At 35.9% G+C, this 23612-nt stretch overlaps 1 protein-coding gene and 2 pseudogenes across 1 annotated transcript; 1 reads left to right on the plus strand and 2 right to left on the minus strand.

Annotated features, from left to right (window-relative positions):
• Positions 1-3402: 3402 nt before the first annotated feature.
• LOC128048168 (olfactory receptor 6C1-like) lies at positions 3403-5018 on the minus strand (annotated as a pseudogene).
• A 7087-nt stretch (positions 5019-12105) lies between these two features.
• Positions 12106-13015, plus strand: LOC128048651 (olfactory receptor 6C3-like; annotated as a pseudogene).
• A 3748-nt stretch (positions 13016-16763) lies between these two features.
• Positions 16764-17702, minus strand: LOC128047566 (olfactory receptor 6C1-like). Its single transcript, XM_052639800.1, has one exon. It carries the CDS (start codon positions 17700-17702, stop codon positions 16764-16766), a length of 939 nt encoding a protein of 312 aa, XP_052495760.1.
• Positions 17703-23612: the final 5910 nt, after the last annotated feature.

Consider the following 23612-nt stretch of genomic DNA (forward strand, 5'->3'; position numbering starts at 1 on the left):
ATGACATCTGGTTTCACTTGAAGCTAACCATTGTCTTTTTCTTATGCAAATGTTTATCTTAAGCTATGCTAATGTACTATGCAGTTACCCCAAACTCTGTCTTCAAGTTGGTTCCACCTTTTGGGCTCAGAACCTACTTGATAAACCAGTATGTTATACTTCAATATCGTTCCTCTAATCTATGTAAATAACACTATTTGTATGGTGCTCTGCCCTTCTTCAAGATTCAAGTTAATCCTTTTATGGCCCAAAATGAACCATTTGGAGCCAAGATTATCCCAAAATACATCTTATGGGTGAGGGGCCTGGTGCCATTCGAAGTTTTGAGACATTCCTTTCTTTCATTAAGAGACTGCTGGTGACTATATAACATCCAGCTAAAGACTAGCAGGGGGGTACTCTTTCTGCCCCCTTCTGATGCCTATGTCAGAAGCTTTCTCTATCTCCTTTATACTTTAATAAAACTTTATTACACAAAAGCTCTGAGCGATCAAGCCTCGTCTCCGGCCCCAGATTGAATTCTTCTCCTCCGGGGGCCAAGAATCCCGGTGTTGTAATTCAACAACAGCCTTTCACAAGTGTCGTTTAATTTCATGCTTGCAGTCACCATCTGCAATTATTTTGGAGCCCAAGAATTTAAAGTTTGTCACTGTTTCCATTGTTTCCCCATGTATTTGCCATGAAGTGATGGAACCGGATGCCATGATATTAGTTTTTTAAATGCTGAGTTTCAAGCCAGCTTTTTCACTCTCTTCTTTCACTTTCATCAAGAGGCTCTTTAGTTTCTCTTCACTTTCTGCCCAAAGGATTGTGTCATCTTCTTACCTAGGTTATTGATATTTCTCTCAGGAATCTTGATTCCAGCTTGTGCTTCATCCAACTTGGCATTTCACATGATGTACGCTACATATAAGTTAAATGAGCAGGGAGACAATATACAGCCTTAACGTGCTCCTTTCCCAATTTAGTACCAGTTCATTGTTCCATGTCCAGTTCTAACTGCTGCTTCTGGAACGGCATACAGATTTCTCAGGATGTAGGTAAGGTGATCTGGTATTCCCATCACTTTAAGAATTTTCCACAGTTTGTTGTGAGCCACACACTCAAAGGCTTTGGCAGAGGGTTGGGAACTCATGTATACCTGTGGCAGATTCATGTCTATGTATGGCAAAACTAACACAGTATTGTAAAGTAAAATAAATAAATAAATTAATGAATAATAAAATAAAATAAAAAAAGCAGAAGTAGATGTTTTTCTGGAACTTTCTTGAATTTTCTATGGTCCAACAGATGTTGGCACTTTGATCTCTGGTTCCTTGACCTCTCCTAAATCCAGTTCTAACATCTGGAGGTTTTCGGTTAACATACTGTTGAAGCCTCACTCGGAGAATTTGACCATTACTTTGCTAGTGTGTAAGATAAGTCCAGTTGTGCTGTCGTTTGAACATTCTTCATGGTGGAGATTTCTGACAAAGAGTGGTCCACTGGAGAAGGGAATGGAAACCACTTCAGTACTCTTGCCTTGAGAACCCCAGGAACAGTATGAAAATGCAAAAAGATATGACACTGAAAGATGAACTCCCCTGGTTGGTAGGTGCCCCATATGCTACTGGACAAGAATGGAGAAATAACTCCAGAAAGAATGAAGAGATGGAGGCAAAGTGAAAACAATGCCAAGTTTGGATGTGACTGGGGATGTAAGTAAAGTCTGATGCTGTAAAGAACAATATTGCATAGGAACCTGGAATGTTAGGTCCATGAATGAAGATAAATCAGTTCAGTCACTTAGTCGTGTCCAACTCTTTGTGACCCCATGAAAAGATAAATCAGAAGTGGTCAAATAAGAGATGGCAAGAGTGAACATCAGCATTTTAGAATCAGGGAACTAACATGGACTGGAATGGGTGAATTTAACTCAGAGGACTTTTATGTCTACTACTGTGGGTAAGAAGTAGAAGAAATGGAGTAGCCCTCATAGTCAACAAAGGAGTCTGAAATGCAGTACTTAGGTGAAATCTCAAAAATGACAGAATGAACTCTGTTTGTTTCCAAGGCAAACCATTCAATATCACAGTAATCCAAGTCTATGCCCCGACCAGTAACACTGAAGAAGCTGAAGTAGAATGGCTCTATGAAGACCTATAAGACCTTCTAGAACTAACTCCCAAAAAAGATGTCCTTTTCATCGTAAGGGAGTAGAATGCAAAATTAGGAAGTCAAGAAATATCTGGAATAATAGGCAAATTTAGAATACAGAATGAAGCAAGGTAAAGACTAATAGAGTTTTGTCAAGAGAACACACTGGTCATAGTAAACACCCTCTCCCAACAACACAAGAAAAGACTCTACACATGGAAATCTCCAGATGGTCAATACTGAAATCAGATTGATTATATTCTTTGCAGCTGAAGATGGGGAAGGTCTATGGATTCAACAAAAACAAGACTGGGAGCTGACTATGGCTCAGATCATAAGCTCCTTACTGCCAAATTCAGACTTAAATTGAAGAAAGTAGGGAAAACCACTAGACCATTCAGGTATGACTTAAATCAAATCCTTTATGATTATGCAGTGGAAGTGACAAATAGATTCGAGGGAACAGATCTGATAGAGTGCCTGAAGAACTATGGACGGACGTTTGTGACATTCTACAGAAGGCAGTGACCAAGACCATCCTCAAGGAAAAGAAATGCAAAAAGGCAAAATGGTTGTCTTAGGAGGTCTTACGAATAGCTGAGAAAAGTAGAGAAGCGAAAGGCAAAGGAGAAAAAGAAAGATATATCCATTTGAATGCAGAGTTCCCAAGAATAGCAAGCAGAGGTAAAAAAGGCTTCCTCAGTGAACAATGCAAGAAAATTGAGGAAAACAATAGAATGGGAAAGGCTAGATTCTTTTCAAGAAAATTAGAGATGCCAAGGGAATTTTTTAACCAAGATGGGCACAATAAAGTACAGAAATGGTACGAACTTAATAGAAGCACAAGATATTAAGAAGAGCTGGCAAGAATACACAGAAGAACTATATAAAAAAGATCTTAATGACCCAGATAACCTTGATGATGTGATCACTCACCAGATATCCTGGAGTGTGAAGTCAGGTTAGCCTTAGGAAGCATCACTATGAACAAAACTAGTGGAGGTGATGGAAATCCAGTTGAATTCTTTCAATTCCTAAAAGATGATGCTGTTAAAATGATGCACTCAATATGTCAGTTTTCATTCCAGTCCCAAAGAAAGGCAATGCAAAGAATGTTCCAACTACTGCCCAACTGCACTCATATTTGGTAAGATGCTGACAATAAAAGTATGAGCACTGAAAAATACTTCCAGGGGGATTATGTGAAAATTAATAGACTTTGAAAGCCCTGGTTTTTATATCATTGTTCATTGTTATGCCTCTAATTTATAAAACAAGGCTTTTATTTTTTTCATTTCCTAAGAAGAGTACAGTCTTCATGTCCATGAAGGCTGACTTGACTTTCAAATTCCTTAGGGTACAAATAAAGGGGTTCAGCATGGGGATTACTGTGGTGTTTAGCACAGCCACTCCCTTGCTCAAAGACACCCTGTCCTTTGCTGATGGATTCATGTACATGAAAATGTAGCTGCCATAAGAGATGGAGATGACAATTTGTGGGAAGAACACGTGGAAAAGGCCCTTGTCCTCTGAGAGGTGGAAGAGAACCTCAAAATTGTTCTGATGATATATGGATAGGACATAATTATTAATACCACAGTGAACATTAAGGTAAACACAGCAATGGAAAAGCCCATCATCTCTAGCAATTTGGTGTCTGAACAAGAAATGTGTGAAAGGGGAAATAATCACAAATAAAATGATCAATTGCATAATCAAGTTGTCTGAACAGCATGAGTGATGAGAAAATGATTAAGGATGAAGCCAGCCAAGAAGCCGAGATAAGTAGTATGCAGACTCTATGATTCATGGTGCTCATGTAATGTAGCTGTTTGCAGATGGCAATGTAATGGTCAGAAGTCTTTGCAGCCGGTAGGCAAAACTCAGTGACTCCCAAGAGAATGAAAAAAAAAAAACAAACTGAGCCATACAATCAGTAAAAGAAAAGGTTTTATCTCCTGTAATAATGGTGATAAGGAACTTGGGTATAGTGACATTTGTGGATGACACATCTAATATGGAGACATTTCTGAGGAAGAAATACATGAGGGTGTGTAGGTGGGCATCCAGCAGGGTTAGGGTGATAATGGTCAGGTTTCCAATGATGCTGAGCATGCAGGTGGTGAGTAGAAAGACACAGATCACAACGTGAAGTTGTGGGTCATCTGACAGTCCCAGAAGGATAAACTCTATTCTTTCTATGCAGTTTCCTCTTTTCTTCTTATTTGAATATCCTTCAGGGTAAAACACAAAGAGACTTAAAGAAAAGGAAACTATTCACAGATAGCACTGAAATTTATTTCTGGAAGGGCTATGCCATACTAATTTAACTTGGGAGATCTTTGAAACAACTTATCTTTAAAGATTTTTTTTTTCTTTTTACCATATGGCAGTGTGTGTTTTTCATAGAATATTTCTTTTAAAATAACTATTCCACTGATTGAAATGGGGTTAAAATATGCTTAAAATTTTTATCCATATCACATACTCTAAATGCGAAGAGCAGGAATTTTAACCTAGGCTTTTCTATGTATTTGAAATACTGGACTAGAAATGCTATCTGTTGATCTTTTAAATCCTTCCCTAAAATATTTCTTTCCCAATGGGAAACTCCTCATCTTTTCTTCAAATTCAGTTAGATTGCATTATTTCCTAATCTTTTACCTGATTTCTTATATTATTACTTTGCTAGTTAATTAAGAAAATCCAAATATGTCAGGGAAAAGGCCACTCAAATGAGTCCGTCTTCCAAGTGAAAGTCATTGGACTTAAATCTTCAACAATATGAAAGACTTCTAAGCTCTCACTCTGACTCACATCCACCTTCCTAACTTCTGACTCCTTATCTGAATCACACCTAATGCATTCACTATTGTGACCATCGCGAGTATTGGAGCCAGGGTTTCTGAACTCTGAAATCTAATGCCTGATGATTTGATGTGACAAAGATATAATAATAATAGAAATAAAGTGCACAATACACAAAATGAGCTTGAACCATCCTGTAACTAGCCTCCACCCAGGTCCTTGGAAAAGTTGTCATCTACTAAACTGATCCCTGGTACAAAAAGTTGGGGAACTTGTGTAGAGTCCAGAGTACAGAGGAGGCAGAATGGATTTTTCATAGACTGGATCTGTGTCATTGGCTAAGGAAACTAAATTGGAATCTAAAATGAAACATAAAACATTATCTTTCAGAGAACATTTTTTCTTCAAAATCTCTGCCATCTAAATATTATTATTCTCTCTATATGTGTGTGAATATTCTGCTTTCTATCCTATGTTGTATTTTATATTTTCCTTTTTTCTACATTGATATTCACTTAGTAAAATCTCTATTTTGTCAGTACTTTGGTATCATTCTTAAATAGCAATGAAAGACTTTCACTTTGTCTGGCTGTTTAACAGTAACAATAATAACAATGCATTTATTGTAAAAGGTCAATAAATTGACTCAGTTATTTTCAAGATCACTCATTCTGTGAATTCTCTTTGAATGGTAAAATTTACATTTTGGTATCAGGAGAGACCTTTCTGCAATAGAATATTTAATTTCAAGATATAGGTTGATTGATTTGTTGTATGTGCATGCTTAGTTGCTCAGTTCTGTCCAGCTCTTTGCAAACCTATGGACTATATCCCATCAGGCTCCTGTATTCATGAGATTCTCCAGGCAAGAATACTGGAGTGAGTAGCCATTCCCTTCCCCAGGGGATCTTCCTGACCAAGGGATCTAACTGGGTCTCCTGCATTGCCAGCAGATTCTTTACCATTTGAGCCACCAGGGAAGCCATTTTTTAGTATGTAATGCATCATCATATTGTGAAAATTCTCAGAGTTTTTTTCTTCTACAAGCCTGAGCCTTTTCATTCACTTTACTGTATAAGAAAACTATAGCTACTGTCCATTTAGGGAAAATTCCAACTGAGATGAATGGTGGCCAATTCTACTGGGAAATCATGTGATGTTTAGGAGAAAATGAGCATATCCTTTTGCTAATCCTCAAAGATCAGAGGAAAGCAATATCTTGAAACTTACAAAAACAACAGGCTTTACATTGTCTTTAGACAAATTCACGGCAACTCAATATTTGGTAAATATTTACTAATGCAAGTGTAAAAGTCATGGTTCTCAATTAACAACAATGTTCTCTCATTAACAGCTGTACGTAACGCTGATCTTTAAACCATTTTGGAATGTGAAGTGTCAACCATTCCTGGGATGTTTTTGATAAAGCAATGAAGAATATACCCAAGTCTTTAAGACCTCATTTCAGACTTATCCTTCCTTAGGACTTATCTACACTTTTCCCGCTATTCCCATGAAATTTAGGATAACAAGCTTCATATCCCTTTTTCTCCCTTAAGAATTCTAATGTCTTATATATCTCAAGTTGAATCAGGCTTGTGGTTCACTTAGAGTGAATATTAACCTATCCAATAAACTACTGCTTGTCAGAGGAAGTGAGGATGACTGGGACTGGCATATATACACTATTGATCATTGTTCATTACTGCTCATCTCAGTCTCATCCAACTCTTTGTGGTCCTTTAGATTGTAGCCTGCTAGGCTCCTCTGTCCATGAGATTTTTCAGTCAAGAAATACAGGAGTGGGTTGCCATTTCCTCCTCCAGGCAATCTTCCTGACCCAGGGATTGAATCTGTGTCTTCTGTGTCTCTGCACTGCAGGCAGATTCTTTCTCTACTGGGCCATTGGGGAAGCCATACACTATTGTTGAGTAATTATTATAAATTACTGATAAATCTAATTATTTTCACATAGTATCTCTAGAGTTGTTTTTCATTTCTCATACTTTTATCGCCAGCTCTTGCCAAGGATATTAGATACAATTTTTTCCCCATTCAAATTCCCAACCTTCTCTCATACACTTCCCTTCCTTCAGGCTAGTCCTTCCACTCTATAGCAGTGAACTGACCTCATAATTCTTCTTTGAAATGTTTTTAATTCCATGTTTTTGGACAATATTTCTTAAAAAATTAAAGACAGAAGAGGCAGAGCAAGAGCACACAAGAGAGACCTGTGTTTTATGATCTCCCTAGGTAACTCTCTTTCTAGAACTTCAGGAAATATTAAGTCATGTAAAGCACTATTTTTAATTTACTCTACAATGGCCATATGTATAATCTGTTCATCTCATTAGACTATTACATATACTCTCCTCTGCATATTGTGGCCTACCTAGTAGTTATGTGAAAACAATACAACTAAGAACATAATGTAATTATATTTTCTGAGAACTCAACTTTTCTCATTCAGTTCAGTTCAGTTCAGTTCCATCACTCAGCTTAAATCTTCTGTGCCATATAATTTATCAATATGAATATATACATTTAGGAAAACTGTGAAATACCCCTCTTTTTGGAAATATTTAATTTACATATATGCTGTAACAATTCTTAAAGAAAGGTTGAAGAATGAATATTACCAGATACCATATATGACTACATTTTTTCTGGCCAGTTGTATACTAAAATTATTGATGTTATGCTGATCTTTTCAATAATCAATAGCTAAGAGTTTTTTGTAACTTTCTCATATCTGTGGCTATTTTGAGGTAATATCTTACAGATTCAATAATCTGCTTAAATGACAAACCTAATTAGTAGGGATAAAGAAGCTCACATTGGCAAAGTTAATTGAGGTTAAAAAAGATTGTAAGTTCACCTTATTTTAAGTACTAGAAAATTCCATTGCTTTGGAAAATGTATTGATTAAAATTTATAAAATGTTCATACAAGATTATGCTATTCTTATACTGAAATTTTATTTTATTTTTTATGTTTTCCGTGAAGTCAACACTTGAAATAACAATGAGGGATACTCAAACTCATCCTACATTTTTAAAACATTTACCCAGAAAGAGTATAATTGTAATTCACTGAGCAAAATTCTTCCTGATATTCATGTACTATTATCAGTTGAGAGACACAACTCCAAAATTTACTGAAAAACAAATAAAACAACTTATTAAAAAATAGAGGAGATTTCCACTTTGTAGGAAAGTTGTGGAATTACTATTTCCTCCCCTCATGCTGAAACATTTATGATTTCCTGGCCTAATTGGAAATATTTGAAGATACTGAAGTTTAGACTTGATTGATGATTGTGAGTTCTTGACACCATAAAGTGTAGTCTGGGAATTAAAAGAACTGTGAATGAATTACAAAAGAGGAGTTTATGCTGATACTATCAGATAATGTAGCTCTCCACATAACTCTGTACAAACTCCTTAGTTTTTAGTATAAATGTTTGCAATCTGCATGTAAACATTGATTATCAATATCAGAGGTAAACACAATTTTTCTGTAAAAGGGCATTATATCAATAATTTAGAATTTGCAGACCATAGTGTCCCTGTTGAAACTATTCAACTCTCCATCTTTGTAATACAAATGCTGCTATGAGCATTGTGTGAATGGAAGGGCTCAGGCATGTTCAATAAAATATTTGTTTTTTCTTTGTAATACTATGTTACATTATCTTTTTTTTTTTTTTTACTTTACAATATTTTATTGGCTTTTCCATACATTGACATGGATCAGCCATGGGTCTACATGTGTTCCCCAGCCTGAAACCCCCTCCCATCTCCCTCCCCATCCCCTCCATCTGAGTCATCCCAGTGCAGCAGCCCCAAGCACCCTGTATCTCACATTGAACCTGGACAGGCAATTCTTTTCACATAAAATAATATACATGTTTCAATGCCATTATCCCAAACCATCTCACCCTCTCCCTCTCCCTCTGAGCACAAAAGGCTGTACTATACATTTGTGTCTCTTTTGCTGTCTCACATACAGGGTTATGGTTACCATCTTTCTAAATTCCATATATATGTGTTAGTATACTGTATTGGTGTTTTTCTTTCTGGCTTACTTCACTCTGTATAATAGGTTCCAGTTTCATCCACCTCATTAGAACTGATTCAAATGTATTCTTTTTAATGGCTGAATAATATTCCATTGTGTATATGTACCACAGCTTTCTTTAACAAAAATATGAACTGGGCCAAATCCACCCCAATGACATTTTTTAATATTACAGTATCTCCCCACTTCCACGATTTTTCAGTTTTCTCTTCTTTTACAAACTACTGACTAACATATGAAATACCATATATATAGTTTACTGGTCAATTATGTTCAGGTTTATTGTCTATATTCTCTTACATCCCTCACCCCATGAAAGCAGGGATCTTTATCTACTTTGTAGATGCACTCCCAGCAGTGATGTGCTGGAGTTTGCCTGGACCACATCCTGGGAGCCGAGGGTTGCAAGTCTCTTCTCACTTCTGAGTTCTGTAAGGGTACACTGATAGCTTGAAATCTGCCATGGTGAGAGACTTCACCTTCATTTGTGTTTCCAACTAGTGATTCTTTTCATATTTTCTTTCTCAAATTCTTTAACAATAATACATGTTGCAATCAGTTGTTAAGGTTCCGTTGATTAACAGGGATTGACTTTGCTCATAAATTATTATTTTATTTTATTTTTAATTTTTACTTTATTTTACTTTACAGTTCTGTGTTGGTTTTGCCATACATTGACATGAATCCACCTTAAATATGTTTATTTATTTTAAAATATTTATTGAGTATCCACTGCATGGCTGACAGATGTTCTAAATGAGAAGGATTAACAACTTCTGGTAAATGTTTAACAACTGCCTCTCTGGAGTTGTACAAATACTAATCTATTCCTAGAGATTCTCTGTTTCTATGATGTAAACTCAAAACTCAAGGGATATAAGCACACTAACTCTCTTAAGGGTAAGTCCAGAATTTCTGGGAGAAAAAAGTAGATTCCTTAAACATAATCATACAAGAGTCAAATCTAAATTAAGTTTTCACACACTCAGTATCACATGCTGTTTCTGAAGTTGCCTCATATATCTCAGTCACTTTGCCTTTTTACATTTTTCATCCATATTTACAAAACTGATTCACCTGTATCTTTTAATGATGCCTCATTGGCCCTCTCTTAGATTCCCTTGGGCTAACAGGAGACATATAAAATAAATCCAGTTCCATGTGTATGACATACATAGAGAAGAACATTCCTATTTTCTGTTTTTCAAAGCAGAATCTGTAGAAAATGTTAAGCTCTGAAGCCTAAGAAATATGTTACTTAAATTGTATAGATAGATTATCATAGAATTACAAAATATTCATTTAAAATCTTTGCATTAACACAAAGAAAATGTCTTAGTAAGTAGTGTTTCATATTATATGAAAAGGAGCAAGTGTAAGAACTACTTTATGATTCTACCCAGGTGTAATTAAGTTTATACATAGAGCTTGGGTAAGAAACAAAGGGCAACTATGCATTGCATTATAATTGAAAATATTCCTCAAATGTTGCAACAGCAAGAATGAAGGATATTGTGGGTCAAATATTACCAGTCTAACCATAATGAAAACTATAAACCTTGAGAGCCATGACAACTTGATTTGAGAGTACATAAGAAACCAAATAAATTGCCAACTCAATTCACCAACTCAGAATTTATATAAGTACAGAAGTAATCAGACTTTAAAATTTGAGACTAAATCATCAAGAAGAACCAGGGAGTAAGTATCTTTGTTATTTTCCAGTATAACAATATGACTCTATCTCATTAAAATATTTTTTATTTTTTAATATAAATTTATTTATCTTAATTGGAGGTTAATTACTTTACAATATTCATTTTGCCATACATCAAAATAGTATTTGTTTATGGGTTTGTGAATTCAAAACCTTTTTATATTAAAATGTGATTATCTACTAACAAGAAGACTATTCAGAGTCCTAAAGAACCAGCACAGCAATAAGTCTAGAGCTTTTCCTTAACTTTTCTTAAGTTAAATGGTTTTCTGTTACAGAAATAAAATGACATTTCCTATGTAAAGGAACATCTGCTTCCCAGTAAAAGTTTTGACCATCTACTTGGACACTTTCTAAAGCAATATTGTAAAACAAAAGAAAATTGATGTGTTCATTGCATGAACTAAACTATTTCTAGGCAATATTTATTTTAGTAGCAGAAGTTACACTCTCTTGTCCTTCTGGCCTTTTATCAGAAAAAGAAAACAATGATGGGGGAAAAGGGTTGCATCAACCAAACCCATAAGAAAGCAGAGAATACCAAAAAAATATTCCCATGGATAAACACATACACTAAAGTGAGATATTTACTATGTAGACTACTCATTTAAACTTGTGAAAGTTTCCTAAACACAGTGGGTCGCAGTTTTTCAAAATATAAAAGTGGAAGAGGGCTACATAGCCTCTGTAAGCTTATAAACTCTGTATTTAGATTATCTACAAAGCATACTGGTTTTTATAATACTGAGGAAAGGAGAAGAATAAATTAAATATTATCATATTATTACCAAAGAAACTAAATATTTTAAAGAATAATCTAAAGTCTTAGTAAAGAAAACAGTAGAAGAAATGTCCCAGTTTAAATGTTAACATGTAACTTTTATTTCATCCATGGCCTGTGAGACTGTATTTTTGGGATGAGAGCTCAATATTTAACTTCAGATAATATTCATTTGGACTTACCCTGGCTCAGACAGTAAAGCATCTGTCTACACTGCGGAAGACCCGGGTTTGATCCCTGGGTGGGGAAGATCCCCTGGAGAAGGAAATGGCAATCCACTCCCCGAAAATCCCACGGACAAAGGAGCTTGGCAGGCTACAGTCCATCGGGTCGCAAAGAGTCAGACATGACTGAGCGACTTGAGTGACTGAGTGACTAATATTCATTATTTGAATGAAAGGTTGAATGGAAACTGGAGAAAGTTACTGTATGGGAACAGAGATTTTAAATTTCAAACACTATCTTCATGATGGAAGCTTTAAAACTTTTGTATTCTATCCTCAAATATCTTTTAACATTTTTTTTTATGTCCTATAAGGAGAGCATACATTTTCTGTTCTAATGAGGGAGAATAGAATCAGAAATGAAAAACTACACAAGACCCACAGAAGTCATTCTTCTGGGCCTATCAGATGACCCAGAGTTTCAGATTGTGATTTTTCTCTTTTTAATCATCACGTATATTAAGTGTCACTGGAAATTTAACCATCATCATTCTCACCTTGGTGGACCCCCATCTATAGACACCTATGTATTTTTTCCTCAGGAACTTCTCTATATTAGAAATTTCCTTTACAAAATCTGTATTCCTAGATTTCTGGGCACAATTATCACTAGGGACAAAGCAATTTCATACAACAATGGTACAGCTCAGATGTTTTTCTTCATTTTCTTGAGTATCACTGAGTTTTATCTTCTAACTGCCATGTCCTATGATCGCTATGTAGCTATCTGCAAACCCCTGCATTACACAACCATCATGAACAACAGAGTCTGTGTATTGCTTGTCTTTTGTGCTTGGCTGGCAGAGCTCTTAAACATCTTCCCACCTGTTATTCTTTTTCTCCAGTTAGATTACTGTGGTTCTAATATCATCAATCACTTTGCTTGTGACTATTTCCCCCTCTTGCAAATATCCTGCTCAGACACATGGCACCTTGAAGTTTTTACTCTGCAATAGAGATTCTGCTTTTTACTTTGGCATTAATAATTCTATCCTATATGTTCATCCTCAAGACAATTCTGAGACTGCCTTTTGACAGTCAGAGAAAAAAGGCATTTTCTACATGCTCCTCTCACATGATTGTCATTTCCATCTCTTATGGAAGCTGCATATTCATGTATGCCAACGCATCAGCAAAATAAGAGGCATCCTTGACGAAAGGAGTAGCAATTCTAAATACTTCTGTTGCTCCTAACCAGCAAGTGAAGCAAGCCTTTAAGATATCATCCAAAATGTTATCTTTTTCTCAAGTAAATGCAAGTATCTGTAGCATTGAAAAATAAAAGTTCTGGTCAATGATTTCTTCATTCATATTCTCTCAAAACTATTTCACTACAGTTACATGGTGCCTTTTTATTCATTCCTATTCTAAACTTCCCCATACATTGAACCAAGTAAATTGGATAAAGCTGAATATTGCTTTAGAATTTTCTGTAAATTGTTTTTTATGTGTATGTATTTGATGAAGTATAAAATGTTACAATGTAAGCCATTTTGTTTAAGAAAAAGAATCTCAGGAATAATGTGGATTTCTGAAATTGTCACTCATCCAAGATAACAAAAATGAAGAGAAGGGCAAGAAAGAAGAGGGTAGAGATAATTATGTTTAACAATTACTATATTTCAAACTTATTCTAGAGAATTATTTTCTAGAAGAAAGCAATTTCTTCCTATTGGCTCACTGAATCCTGCCAACAACATTCTGAGGTACCTGTAATTGTTATTCTCTTTCAGAAATATTACTTTATCTTTTCCTCTGGAAATATCTTATAAGATTATCATCATTCATATGCATGTGAAAAATGTTGGAATTAAATTTTAAAACCTTACCTCTGTCAAGAATTTCCTCATTTTAGTCATAAACAGTTCAGTCACTCAGTTGTGTCTGACTCTTTGCAACACCATGGACTGCAGCACGCCAGGCCTCCCTATCCATCACCAACTCCCAGAGTTTACTCAAACTCATGTCTTATGAGTCAGTGATGCCATCCAACAATTGCATCTTCTGTCGTCCCCTTCTCCTCCCACCTTCCTTCTTTCCCAGCATCAGGGTTTCTTCAAATGAGTCAGTTCTTCACATCAGGTGGCCAAATTATTGGCGATTCAGCTTCAACATCAGTCCTTCCAATGAAGATTCAGGACTGATTTCCTTTAGGATGGACTGTTTGGATCTCTTTGCAGTCCAAGGAACTCTCACGAGTCTTCTCCAACACAACAGTTCAAAAGCATCAATACTTCAGCACTCAGCTTTCTTTATAGTCCAACTCTCACATCCATACATGACTACTGGAAAAAACATAGCTTTGACTAGATGGACCTATTAGTCATACTACCTTACTTTAAATAAGAAATAATATATGGGTCAATGTTTAGGAAAATTTTGATACAGGAAGTCTGTGGACGATCCATAGCCCACTGGGAAAATTTGGCCCACCACCTATTTTTATTAAAAGTTTTATTGAACACACCTGAGCCCTTTCATTTACATGTTGTTCATAGCTGCATCCAAAATAAAGACAGGAAGAACTGAGTAATTGCATCAGGGACACTATGCCTAAAAATTCTAAATTATTAATATATTACCCTTCTACAGGAAAAGTCTGTGTTGACCCCTGCTATTGATAGTCAAAATAATTATACTGATAGCAAACATTTAAACTAACCACTGAAGAGTTTGTATAGAATGATGTAGAGAGCTGCATTATCTGACAATATCAGTGTAGACTCGTTCATATCTTTTGTAAAATTTTTACAGTTCTTTTAATTCCCAGAACTAACCTATCTACTGTTTATGGTATATTTTTATTGCGTGAATAAGAACTCACAATCCTCAATCAAGTCTAAACTTCAGTATTTTCACATGCTCCCAATCAATCTTAGAAATTATAAATGTTTCAGCATGAGGGAAGGAAAAAGTAATGGCATGAATTTCCTACAAAGTGGAAATCTCAGTATTTTTTTATAAGTTGTTTTTCCTGTGTTTCATCAAATGATGGATCTAAGACTGTCAATTGAGGATAGTATGTGAATATCAGGAAAAACGTGCCTGTGAGTTATAGTTACAGTCTTTGTATAATAATGGTTTAAAAATGAGGGATAAGTTTGAGTACCTCTCATCATTATATAAATTTTTGAATTCATGGAAAACAGAAAAAAAATAAGTGTTCAGGGCCAGAATTGCATGATCTTGCATGATTATTCATATAAATTCTAATCAGTACATTTTACAATATGATAATGCTTAAAATAAGCATTTTTAACAAAAACCCTCAAGTTTATTCATGGCAAAACTTTGCTCTTGTTACCTTCTTTACTCCTATTGAGTAGGCATATCACTTAAAGAGGCAATTAAATGAATTGTATGTACAAGCTATTGTCTCAGAATAGTCACAAATATGAGAAAGTTATAATACCCCTTAGCTGCTGCTGCTGCTGCTGCTGCTACTGCTGCTAAGTCACTTCAGTCTGACTAAGTGCGACCCCATAGACGGCAGCCCATCAGGCTCCCCCATCCCTGGGATTCTCCAGGCAAGAACACTGGAGTGGGTTGCCATTTCCTTCTTCAATGCATAAAAGTGAAAAGTGAAAGTGAAGTCACTCTGTCGTGTCCCACTCTTAGAGGCCCCATGGACTGCAGCCTACCAGGCTCCTCCGTCCATGGGATTTTCCAGGCAAGAGTACTGGAGTGGGGTGCCATTGCTTTCTCCCTTAGCTACTGATTATGAAAAGATCAGCTTAACATCAAGCTTTTATTTAAATATACAACTGGCCATAGTAAATGCAGTCATATTTGGTATCCAGTAATATTTATTTCATCAGCTACAAATTGGCACTTGCCATGAGTGCTTGCCATCTGCCTCTACAAGGATTAAATTATGTGCTGTGCAGCTGCTGATGTTCAACACCGCCTGAAGGAGTTCAGTGTGGAGATCAGGAGTGAGACACTTTGTGCTCTGGGAAAACTGGCAGGATGGGTCTTCAGATAGTTAAATAGTCTCAGAAGCTGATGTTATGAGCCCAATTCTTAATTCTCCTCATATCAGAAAAACACTAAAATTCTTCATGGAGACAACTGTTTCTCATAACTAGCAGACGTTTCATGAGACGAGCAGAAACTTTCTACAAAAACAATGTGCTTGAATACATATACTCCCCTTTTACCAAATCACATACATACTGTCCTCCCCCTATACCTCTTTAGATCTGTTTCTCACTGATATCTGAGGTCTGTCTCCCAGATTGCAATCCTCATATTGCCCCAAATAAAATTTAAAGTGCCACTCTCATGTTGTATATTTTTTAAATTGATAATTTCTTCAGGCATTTAAAAAGAATTGTTATGATACATGTGTTAATTTTGGAGTTCCCTAAGAAGTGGAGGCTATTTCATAGTTTTCCCTAACTGCTTTCATGGTTTTCTTCATTAGAATAGTCTTTGAGTTGATAAATTATATAGCACAGAAAATGTTAAATTCAGTAATGAGAAAGTTATTTGATTTCCCAAGAAAATGTAATTACATTATTCTTTTAAGTTGTATCTTTTTCACCTAGTTACTAAATTGGCCACAGTATGGAAAGGAGAGTATATGCAATATTCTAATGAGGCTGTCAGATTATGTTTATTGTCCTTGTGTAGTAATAAAAAATAAAGTTAAACATGATACAATATTTACTCAGTTACTGAAAAGAGTAATTCTGGTGAAATCACTAAATGCTATTCTCTCTTACATTTTGAAATTTCACCAGAAGAAAAGTGCATGAGAGAAGGTTTGCAATCTGAATGGACAAAAACGTATTTGTATATATATGTACATATATGAAGTGTTCGAATTTAAATGGCAAAAATAAAATACACATATGCAAATATCCTTAGTAAACTGCTGACAGTTAACATATAAATGATGAAAATGAATCTAGGGAGGCTGTGTGGATATTAATAAATTTTGAAAAAACTGGATTTTAATTTAATTGTTCTTCATTCATATGCCTCTAATTCATGAAACAGGATTTTTATATTTTCATTTCCTTGAGAAAAACATAGTCTTCCTTGCCATGTCCATGAAAGCTCTCTTGACTTGCCGATTCCTAAGAGTGTAGATAAAGGGATTCAGCATGGGTGCTACTGAGGTATTTAGCACAGCTACTCCCTTGCTCAAAGAGACCCTGTCTTTTGCAGATGGATTCACATACATGAAAATGCAGCTGCCATAAGAGATGGAGATGACAATCATGTGGGACGAACACGTGGTAAAGGCCTTTGTCCTCTGAGTGGTAGAAGGGATCCTCAAAATTGTTCTGATGACATATGTGTAGGACAGAATTATTAATGCTAAAGTGAACAATAGAATAAACACAGCACAGGAAAACCCCAGTATCTCTAGGAATTTGGTGTCTGAACAAGAAAGGTATAATAAAGGGAAATAATCACAAGTAAAATGGTTGATAACATTGGACTTACAGTAATCAAGCTGTATGAAGAACATGAGTAATGGGAATATAATTAAGAATGACATCAGCCAAGAGGCCAAGACAAGCAGTGTGCAGACTCTGTGATTCATGATGGTCATGTAATGCAGCGGTTTGCAGATGGCAATGAAACGGTCATAGGACATGGCAACCAGAAGGTAAAACTCAGTGACTCCCAAAAAAATGAAAAAAAATAACTGAGTCATACAGTCATTAAAACAGATGGTTTTATCTCCCGTAATAATGGTGGCCAAGAACTTGGGAATAGTGACAGTTGTAAATGAAACTTCCAATATGGAGAAACTCCTGAGGAAGAAATACATGGGGGTCTGGAGGTGGATATCCACCAGGGTCAGTGTGATAATGGTCAAGTTCCCAGTGATGCTGAGCACATAGGTGATGAGCAGAAAGACAAAGATCACAACCTGAAGTTGTGGGTCATCCGAGAGTCCCAGGAGGATAAATTCTGTTATTTTTGTGTAGTTTCTCATTTTTCTTCTTTTAAGTAACCTTCGGGAGAAAACAGAAAGGGAAGACACAGAGAAGGGGATTATACATGTATAACACTGGGATTTGTCTCTGAAAGTAAACTTACTATGCCATGCTAACATAATTCAGGAGATTTTTAAAAACAAGTTAATAAAAATAGGTAACTTACTTTAAAGTAAGTTTTTTTAAAATTTAATTTTATTTTATTTTACTTTACAATATTATATTGGTTTTGCCATACATTAACATAGATCCGCCACGGGTGTACACATATTGCCTATCCTGAACACCCCACCCACCTCTCTCCCCATAGAGACAACAAAAGAGACACAGATGTATAGAACAGTGTAAAGTAAGTTTTTACCATATGCCAGTATGTGTGTTTCACATAGAATATTTCTTTATAAAAATCCCTGTTTTACGGGTTGAAATCAGAGTAGAAACAATTTTTAAAAATCTTATCCAAATCACATACCTGAATTGAAAAAGCAGGGATTATAACCTAGATCTTTCTGAAACCTAGGAAATATAGTAAAATAAATGCTACCTGTTGACTTGTAAAATGCCCCACCCCCCACTCTTAGAGGGTTCCCTCCTGTTGGGAAAGACTTTGTCTTTTTTCAAGCCCCATAAAATCATCCTATCCTAGTTTGTGTCAGCTGGTTCCTTGAACTGTTGTTCTCTACTGTAATATAGAAAACCTAAATGTGTCAGGAAAAAGTCACCCAGTGGATATGTCTCCAAAATAAGTCATTGGAGTGAAACCTTTAACAATGACAGATTTCTAAGTTTCCACTCAGACTCAGATTAACCTCCCAACCTCATACTTCTCTTCTGAGGACCCAGATAATGGAATAAAGGAATCCAGATAATGGATTTGCTTCAGCAGTCTTCTCAGATATTAGACAGTCAAGAGAGGAGGCAGAGTGGACATTTAGTAGATTGGATCTATGTTATGAGTTAAGGAAACCAAACTGTGTTGTTCATTCCCCAAGCTGTGTCCGACTCGTTGTGACCCCGTGGACTGCAGCATGCCAAGCTTCCCTGTCCCTCACCATCTCCCAGAGTTTGCTCAAGTTCATGTCTATTGCACTGGTGATGCCATCCATGCCATCATGCCATGGTGATGTCATGCCTCTGACATCCTCTTCTCCTTCTGCCCTCAATCTTTCCCAGGATCATAGTCCTTTCCAATGAGTCAACTGTTGGCATCAACTGGCCAAATTATTGAAGCTTTCAGTAGATAGTAGAAACGGAGCTGCTCTGCTACAACAGTCAGTTCAGTTAAGTTCAGTCACTCAGACGTGTCCGAATCTTTGCGACCACATGAATTGCAGCAAGCCAGGCCTCCCTGTCCATCACCACTCCCAGAGTTCCCTCAAACTCACGTCCATCGAGTTGGTGATGCCATCCATTCATCTCATCCTCTGTCGTCCCCTTATCCTCCTACCCTCAATCCCTCCCAGCATCAGAGTCTTTTCCAATGAGTCAACCCTTCGCATGAGGTGGCCAAAGTACTGGAGTTTCAGCTTTAGCATCATTCCTTCCAAAGAACACCCAGGACTGATCGCCTTTAGAATGGACTGGTTGGATCTCCTTGTAGTCCAAGGGACTCTCAAGAATCTTCTCCAACACCACAGTTCAAAAGCATCAATTCTTCAGTGCTCAGCTTTCTTCACAGCCCAACTCTCACATCCATATATGACTACTGGAAAAACCATAGCCTTGACTAGACAGACCTTAGTTGTTTCCTATGTAGCTCTGCTACATAGGAAATCCCAAACCAGAATTAGGTCATCTATGAATGGTTTGGCACCAGGTTCCCTATAAATTGGGGTGCCATGATGGGTGAAGGGGTGACTACCTTTCTGGCTGCACCCAGTGTCCCAGGAAGAAGGGCTCTTTGCACCTGACCTTGGTCCCAAAGCACAGGGTGGCGCTCCCTTAGGGACCCTGGTGGAGGCCTGCTAGCAGGAATGTTGGGGGACCAGCTATCCAAGACTAATCAAGGCTCCTGTGATGCTGCTGTGTCATTCTGCATGGGTAGTATTCTGACTTAGAGGTGTTCAGTCATAATCCCACAGATGGTATCTTCACTCCATTGGCTCTTCAGCTAAGCTCTCAAACAAAGTGTATAAATATCTGAAAACAAACATTACCTTCCAGAGAATATTTTTTTCTTCAAAATTTCTGCCATCTAAATGTTACTAGTATTCTCTCCATTTCTGTTTCTAGCCGTGTACAACACTTTGCAGCCCCTTTGACTGTAGCCCACGAGGCTCCTCTGCCCATAGAATTTTCCAGGCAAGAATACTTGGGTGGGGGTGCCATCTTCTACTTCAGGGGATCTTCCCCATCCAAGTATTGGACCCAAGTCTCTTGCAAATCTTGCATTGGCAAACAGACTATTTACCAACTGTACCACCTGGGAAGCATCTACATTAATATTCCCTTAATAGAATTTCTATTTTGTCACTGTATTAGTATAGAGATGAAATAGCAATGAAAATCTTTATTTTGTCATTCCAATTAACAGTAATAATAATGCATTTATGTTAAAAAAAAAGCTGAGCTCCCTCAATAAATTCAGGCAACCCAGAATTTGATACATATTTACAAATATAAAAGTCATTGTTCTCAGTTAACAAAAATCATCTCTAATTAACAATTGTGTATAAGAGTCAGACATGACTGAGCGACTGAACTGAACTGAACTGATGACTCTGATCTATAAACCATTTCTGGAATGTGAGGTGTTAACCATTCCTGGGATGCTTTTGGTAAAGTAATTAAAAATATATCCAAATTTATAAGACATCATTTCAGAGTTTTTTTCCTTACAACTCATTCATGCTTTTTTCCCCCTTAGTCCCATGGATCTTAGGATAACAAGTTACATATTCCTTTCTGTCCCTTTCTTTTTAATGAATTCTCCTGTCTTGGATAAAGGCTTCCCAGGTGGCATTGGTGGTAAAGTACATGCCTGCCAATTCAGGAGACATAAGAGATGTGGGTTCCATCTCTAGGTTGGGAAGATCCCCTGGAGAAGGGCATGGCAACACACCCCGGTATTCAGCCTGGAGAATTTCCATGTACAAAGGAACATGGCAGGCTACAGTCCATAGGGTCTCAAACAGTCAATACAGGACTGAAGTGACTTAGCAGCAGTGTCTTGAATCTCATTGTTGAAACAGGCATGTGGCTCATTGAAAGTGAAAATTAACCTATATGATAAACAAATGCTGGCCATTGTGTTAAATAAGATAACTGGAAGTGATTTTCAGGACACATATGCTATTCCATAGTAAATTGTAAGCATGGCTTCTTTGAGAAAAGATCACTAGCATTCCCCAAATTCATCACTTTTAAAAACTGACAATATTTAAATGTCTATTAAGGATTGGGTTCCTTATTTTATACAAATTGTGAGACACGAGTGGGAAGCTCTCTAAATTCCACAATATAATTGGAAACAAATTAGCTTCTCACATTCTCTATGTGAACTAAATTTTCTCTTCATAACTTTAAGACTCCTAAGGAAATCTTAAGTAATTTTATGAATACATATATCCTCAAGCAGTTTTCACCCTTTGCATACTACACAGTATTCCACTTCCTTATCTTTTCCTTTCACTTGAGGATCTTTTTCTTGGGGTTAGGTTTATAAGCTAGAATAATTTGTCACAGAAGAGAACAGAATATTTATTAAATTTGATATCTTGGATAATAGCTTGGTTTTATAAAAACCCTAATCTTTTTTCTAGAATGATTCGTTCCACTCCTGATTGTGTTTGCTGACATCTAATACCATGGAAGAACGTCATCATGACTGTATGGGGAAAAATAAAAACTCATAAGAGTCAATTTAGATTATTTTCAGATTATTACTTTATGACTGCCTTTGACTAGTCCTACAGTTAGTTCAGAATCTTGTTTCTCTCAGTCCTCTAATTTTTTCAGGAAAAAAAAAATCCTTGTTTCTTTCTTAATGGAAAAGGGAAATCAAAGCACCAATAAGTATGATTAGGAATAATGAAGGAAAAACTGTAAAGACCTAAGTCACTCTCAAAATCTGTATATTTTCTGAGAAATATTGCTTCTCCTCTAATTGTCTCAGTTTTAACTATTATCTATGTCTGAAGATAATTTTTAACTTAAAAAGGAAATAAATCCTTATAAAAATATGGCATCAGGACTTAATTTTAGTTAATAGTGTGTGAGACTATTAGGGTTTTGCATTCCAAGAGAAATTTTTAAAACTTCAACTCTCTGAGTTATAGGTTTCTTTTCCACTATGAACATGACTATAATATATTTCATGGAATTATTATGAGGGCTAATTTAATGAAAAGAAAAGTGAATTATATAAAAACTTTAAAGCATGTATTCTCAGAGTAAATACTATTTTTATTATTATTCCTAAAAATAAAATCAATTATTACCTTTGAGGAAGATGAAACCAAAATAAAAAACAATAACCATTTTTGAGGAAACTCGCTTGAGAGACAATGCTAAGATTTATGTAGTTATCTAACAGACTCATTACAATAGTTTTGTGTAATGTTTGAATAAGCTAACAATGAGAGGCTAAATATTAAAATCATATAGCTAGTAAATGGTCAATTTGGTATTCTAAATTCTTTCTGCTTGAACTGAAGCATGTGTTATTTATCAAACATATACTCAATGGGGAGGACCAAACTCAAAGAGTAATTTTCTAACAATGAATAAATAATTAGTAAGACAAACAGAAAGTATTAATGTGCTCATTCTTCATAACCCTTGATATTTACAGAAAGGAAAGGCAACTCCAAATTATTCATCTCAATGTAATGAAAAGTTAAGCTAAGAATGTATAAATCAATGCTAAGAAAAAGTTGTCATTGGCTTTTACTTTACAGTCTTACCTCTTTTTGTATAAAAGCATCACTTCAGGTGACTGAATCTACTTTAAAAACTTGGTAACCGTTTCAATTTTAGGATAAGATATCGAGCATTTCTAAGAATACTCTATCTCAACACATTTGGAATTACCTTATTTCTATAGATAAATTTCCTTGATACATTTTACATGGAAGCCATGGGAGCAAACACAGTGAAGGGAAGCAAGATATGGAGTTACTGTGGTCCTTTCTGGATGTGATTTCTATATGAATTTTAACCTGCATGGGGTAAATGTTGCTTTAGCCAGCATATGGCCAAGGCTCATGGGAAATACTCCAGTGAATCAAATGTGACAACAGGGCCAAGAGGAAAATACACTAAGGATTATAAACATGTTATCAACATTTATACAACTACTGAAACAGAAAACTTGGTAGATAACATCCAAACAGATAGAAAAGCATGAGATCTAGGGCAGAAGCATATGGATTATTTTGCTTACTATCTATGTGAAGAGGAAGGGATTTCTTGAATATCCTAAATCACCATTTCTCTGAAGAATAGACCTTTTTCCCTTGCTGACTAAAATACTGTGATGAATGAGTCTTATGAGTAAATGTTATATTTTCCTTTCTTATGTGATAAAATGTGTCTATAAAGTTGTGCTCTGTGCTATTAAATATAAAAAATTTTAAATCAAATAGAGCACAATAAAAACAAGAATGAGACAAAATATCATACTCAGTGAATTCCAATGAAATTTATGGGAAATTTTGGATTAAATACACTTTAAACTGTTCAAACTCTTCCAAAAAATTTTTCAGGTTATTTTTCCATAATAATGGTACTAATTGTTGAGAAGGATCTCAGAGGTCCTGTTTTCATCTGATTGAAAACAAGTTGTCAGTGTTCCAGTAATTACTGAAAGCATAAATCTAGGAATTTTACAAGAATTTACAACACAGATCCCTTATAAGCTAATTTTAGAAAGGACAGAAAATTAAATAAACCTCATCTATTGACTCAAT

This window comes from Budorcas taxicolor, chromosome 5 (genome assembly GCF_023091745.1).
Source record: "Budorcas taxicolor isolate Tak-1 chromosome 5, Takin1.1, whole genome shotgun sequence".
In the NCBI taxonomy this organism is placed as follows: Eukaryota; Metazoa; Chordata; class Mammalia; order Artiodactyla; family Bovidae; genus Budorcas; species Budorcas taxicolor.

Excerpts from the sequence above, each read along its gene's own strand:
- LOC128047566 (XM_052639800.1), bottom strand. The coding sequence starts at position 17,702 with ATGAGAAACTACACAAAAATAACAGAATTTATCCTCCTGGGACTCTCG.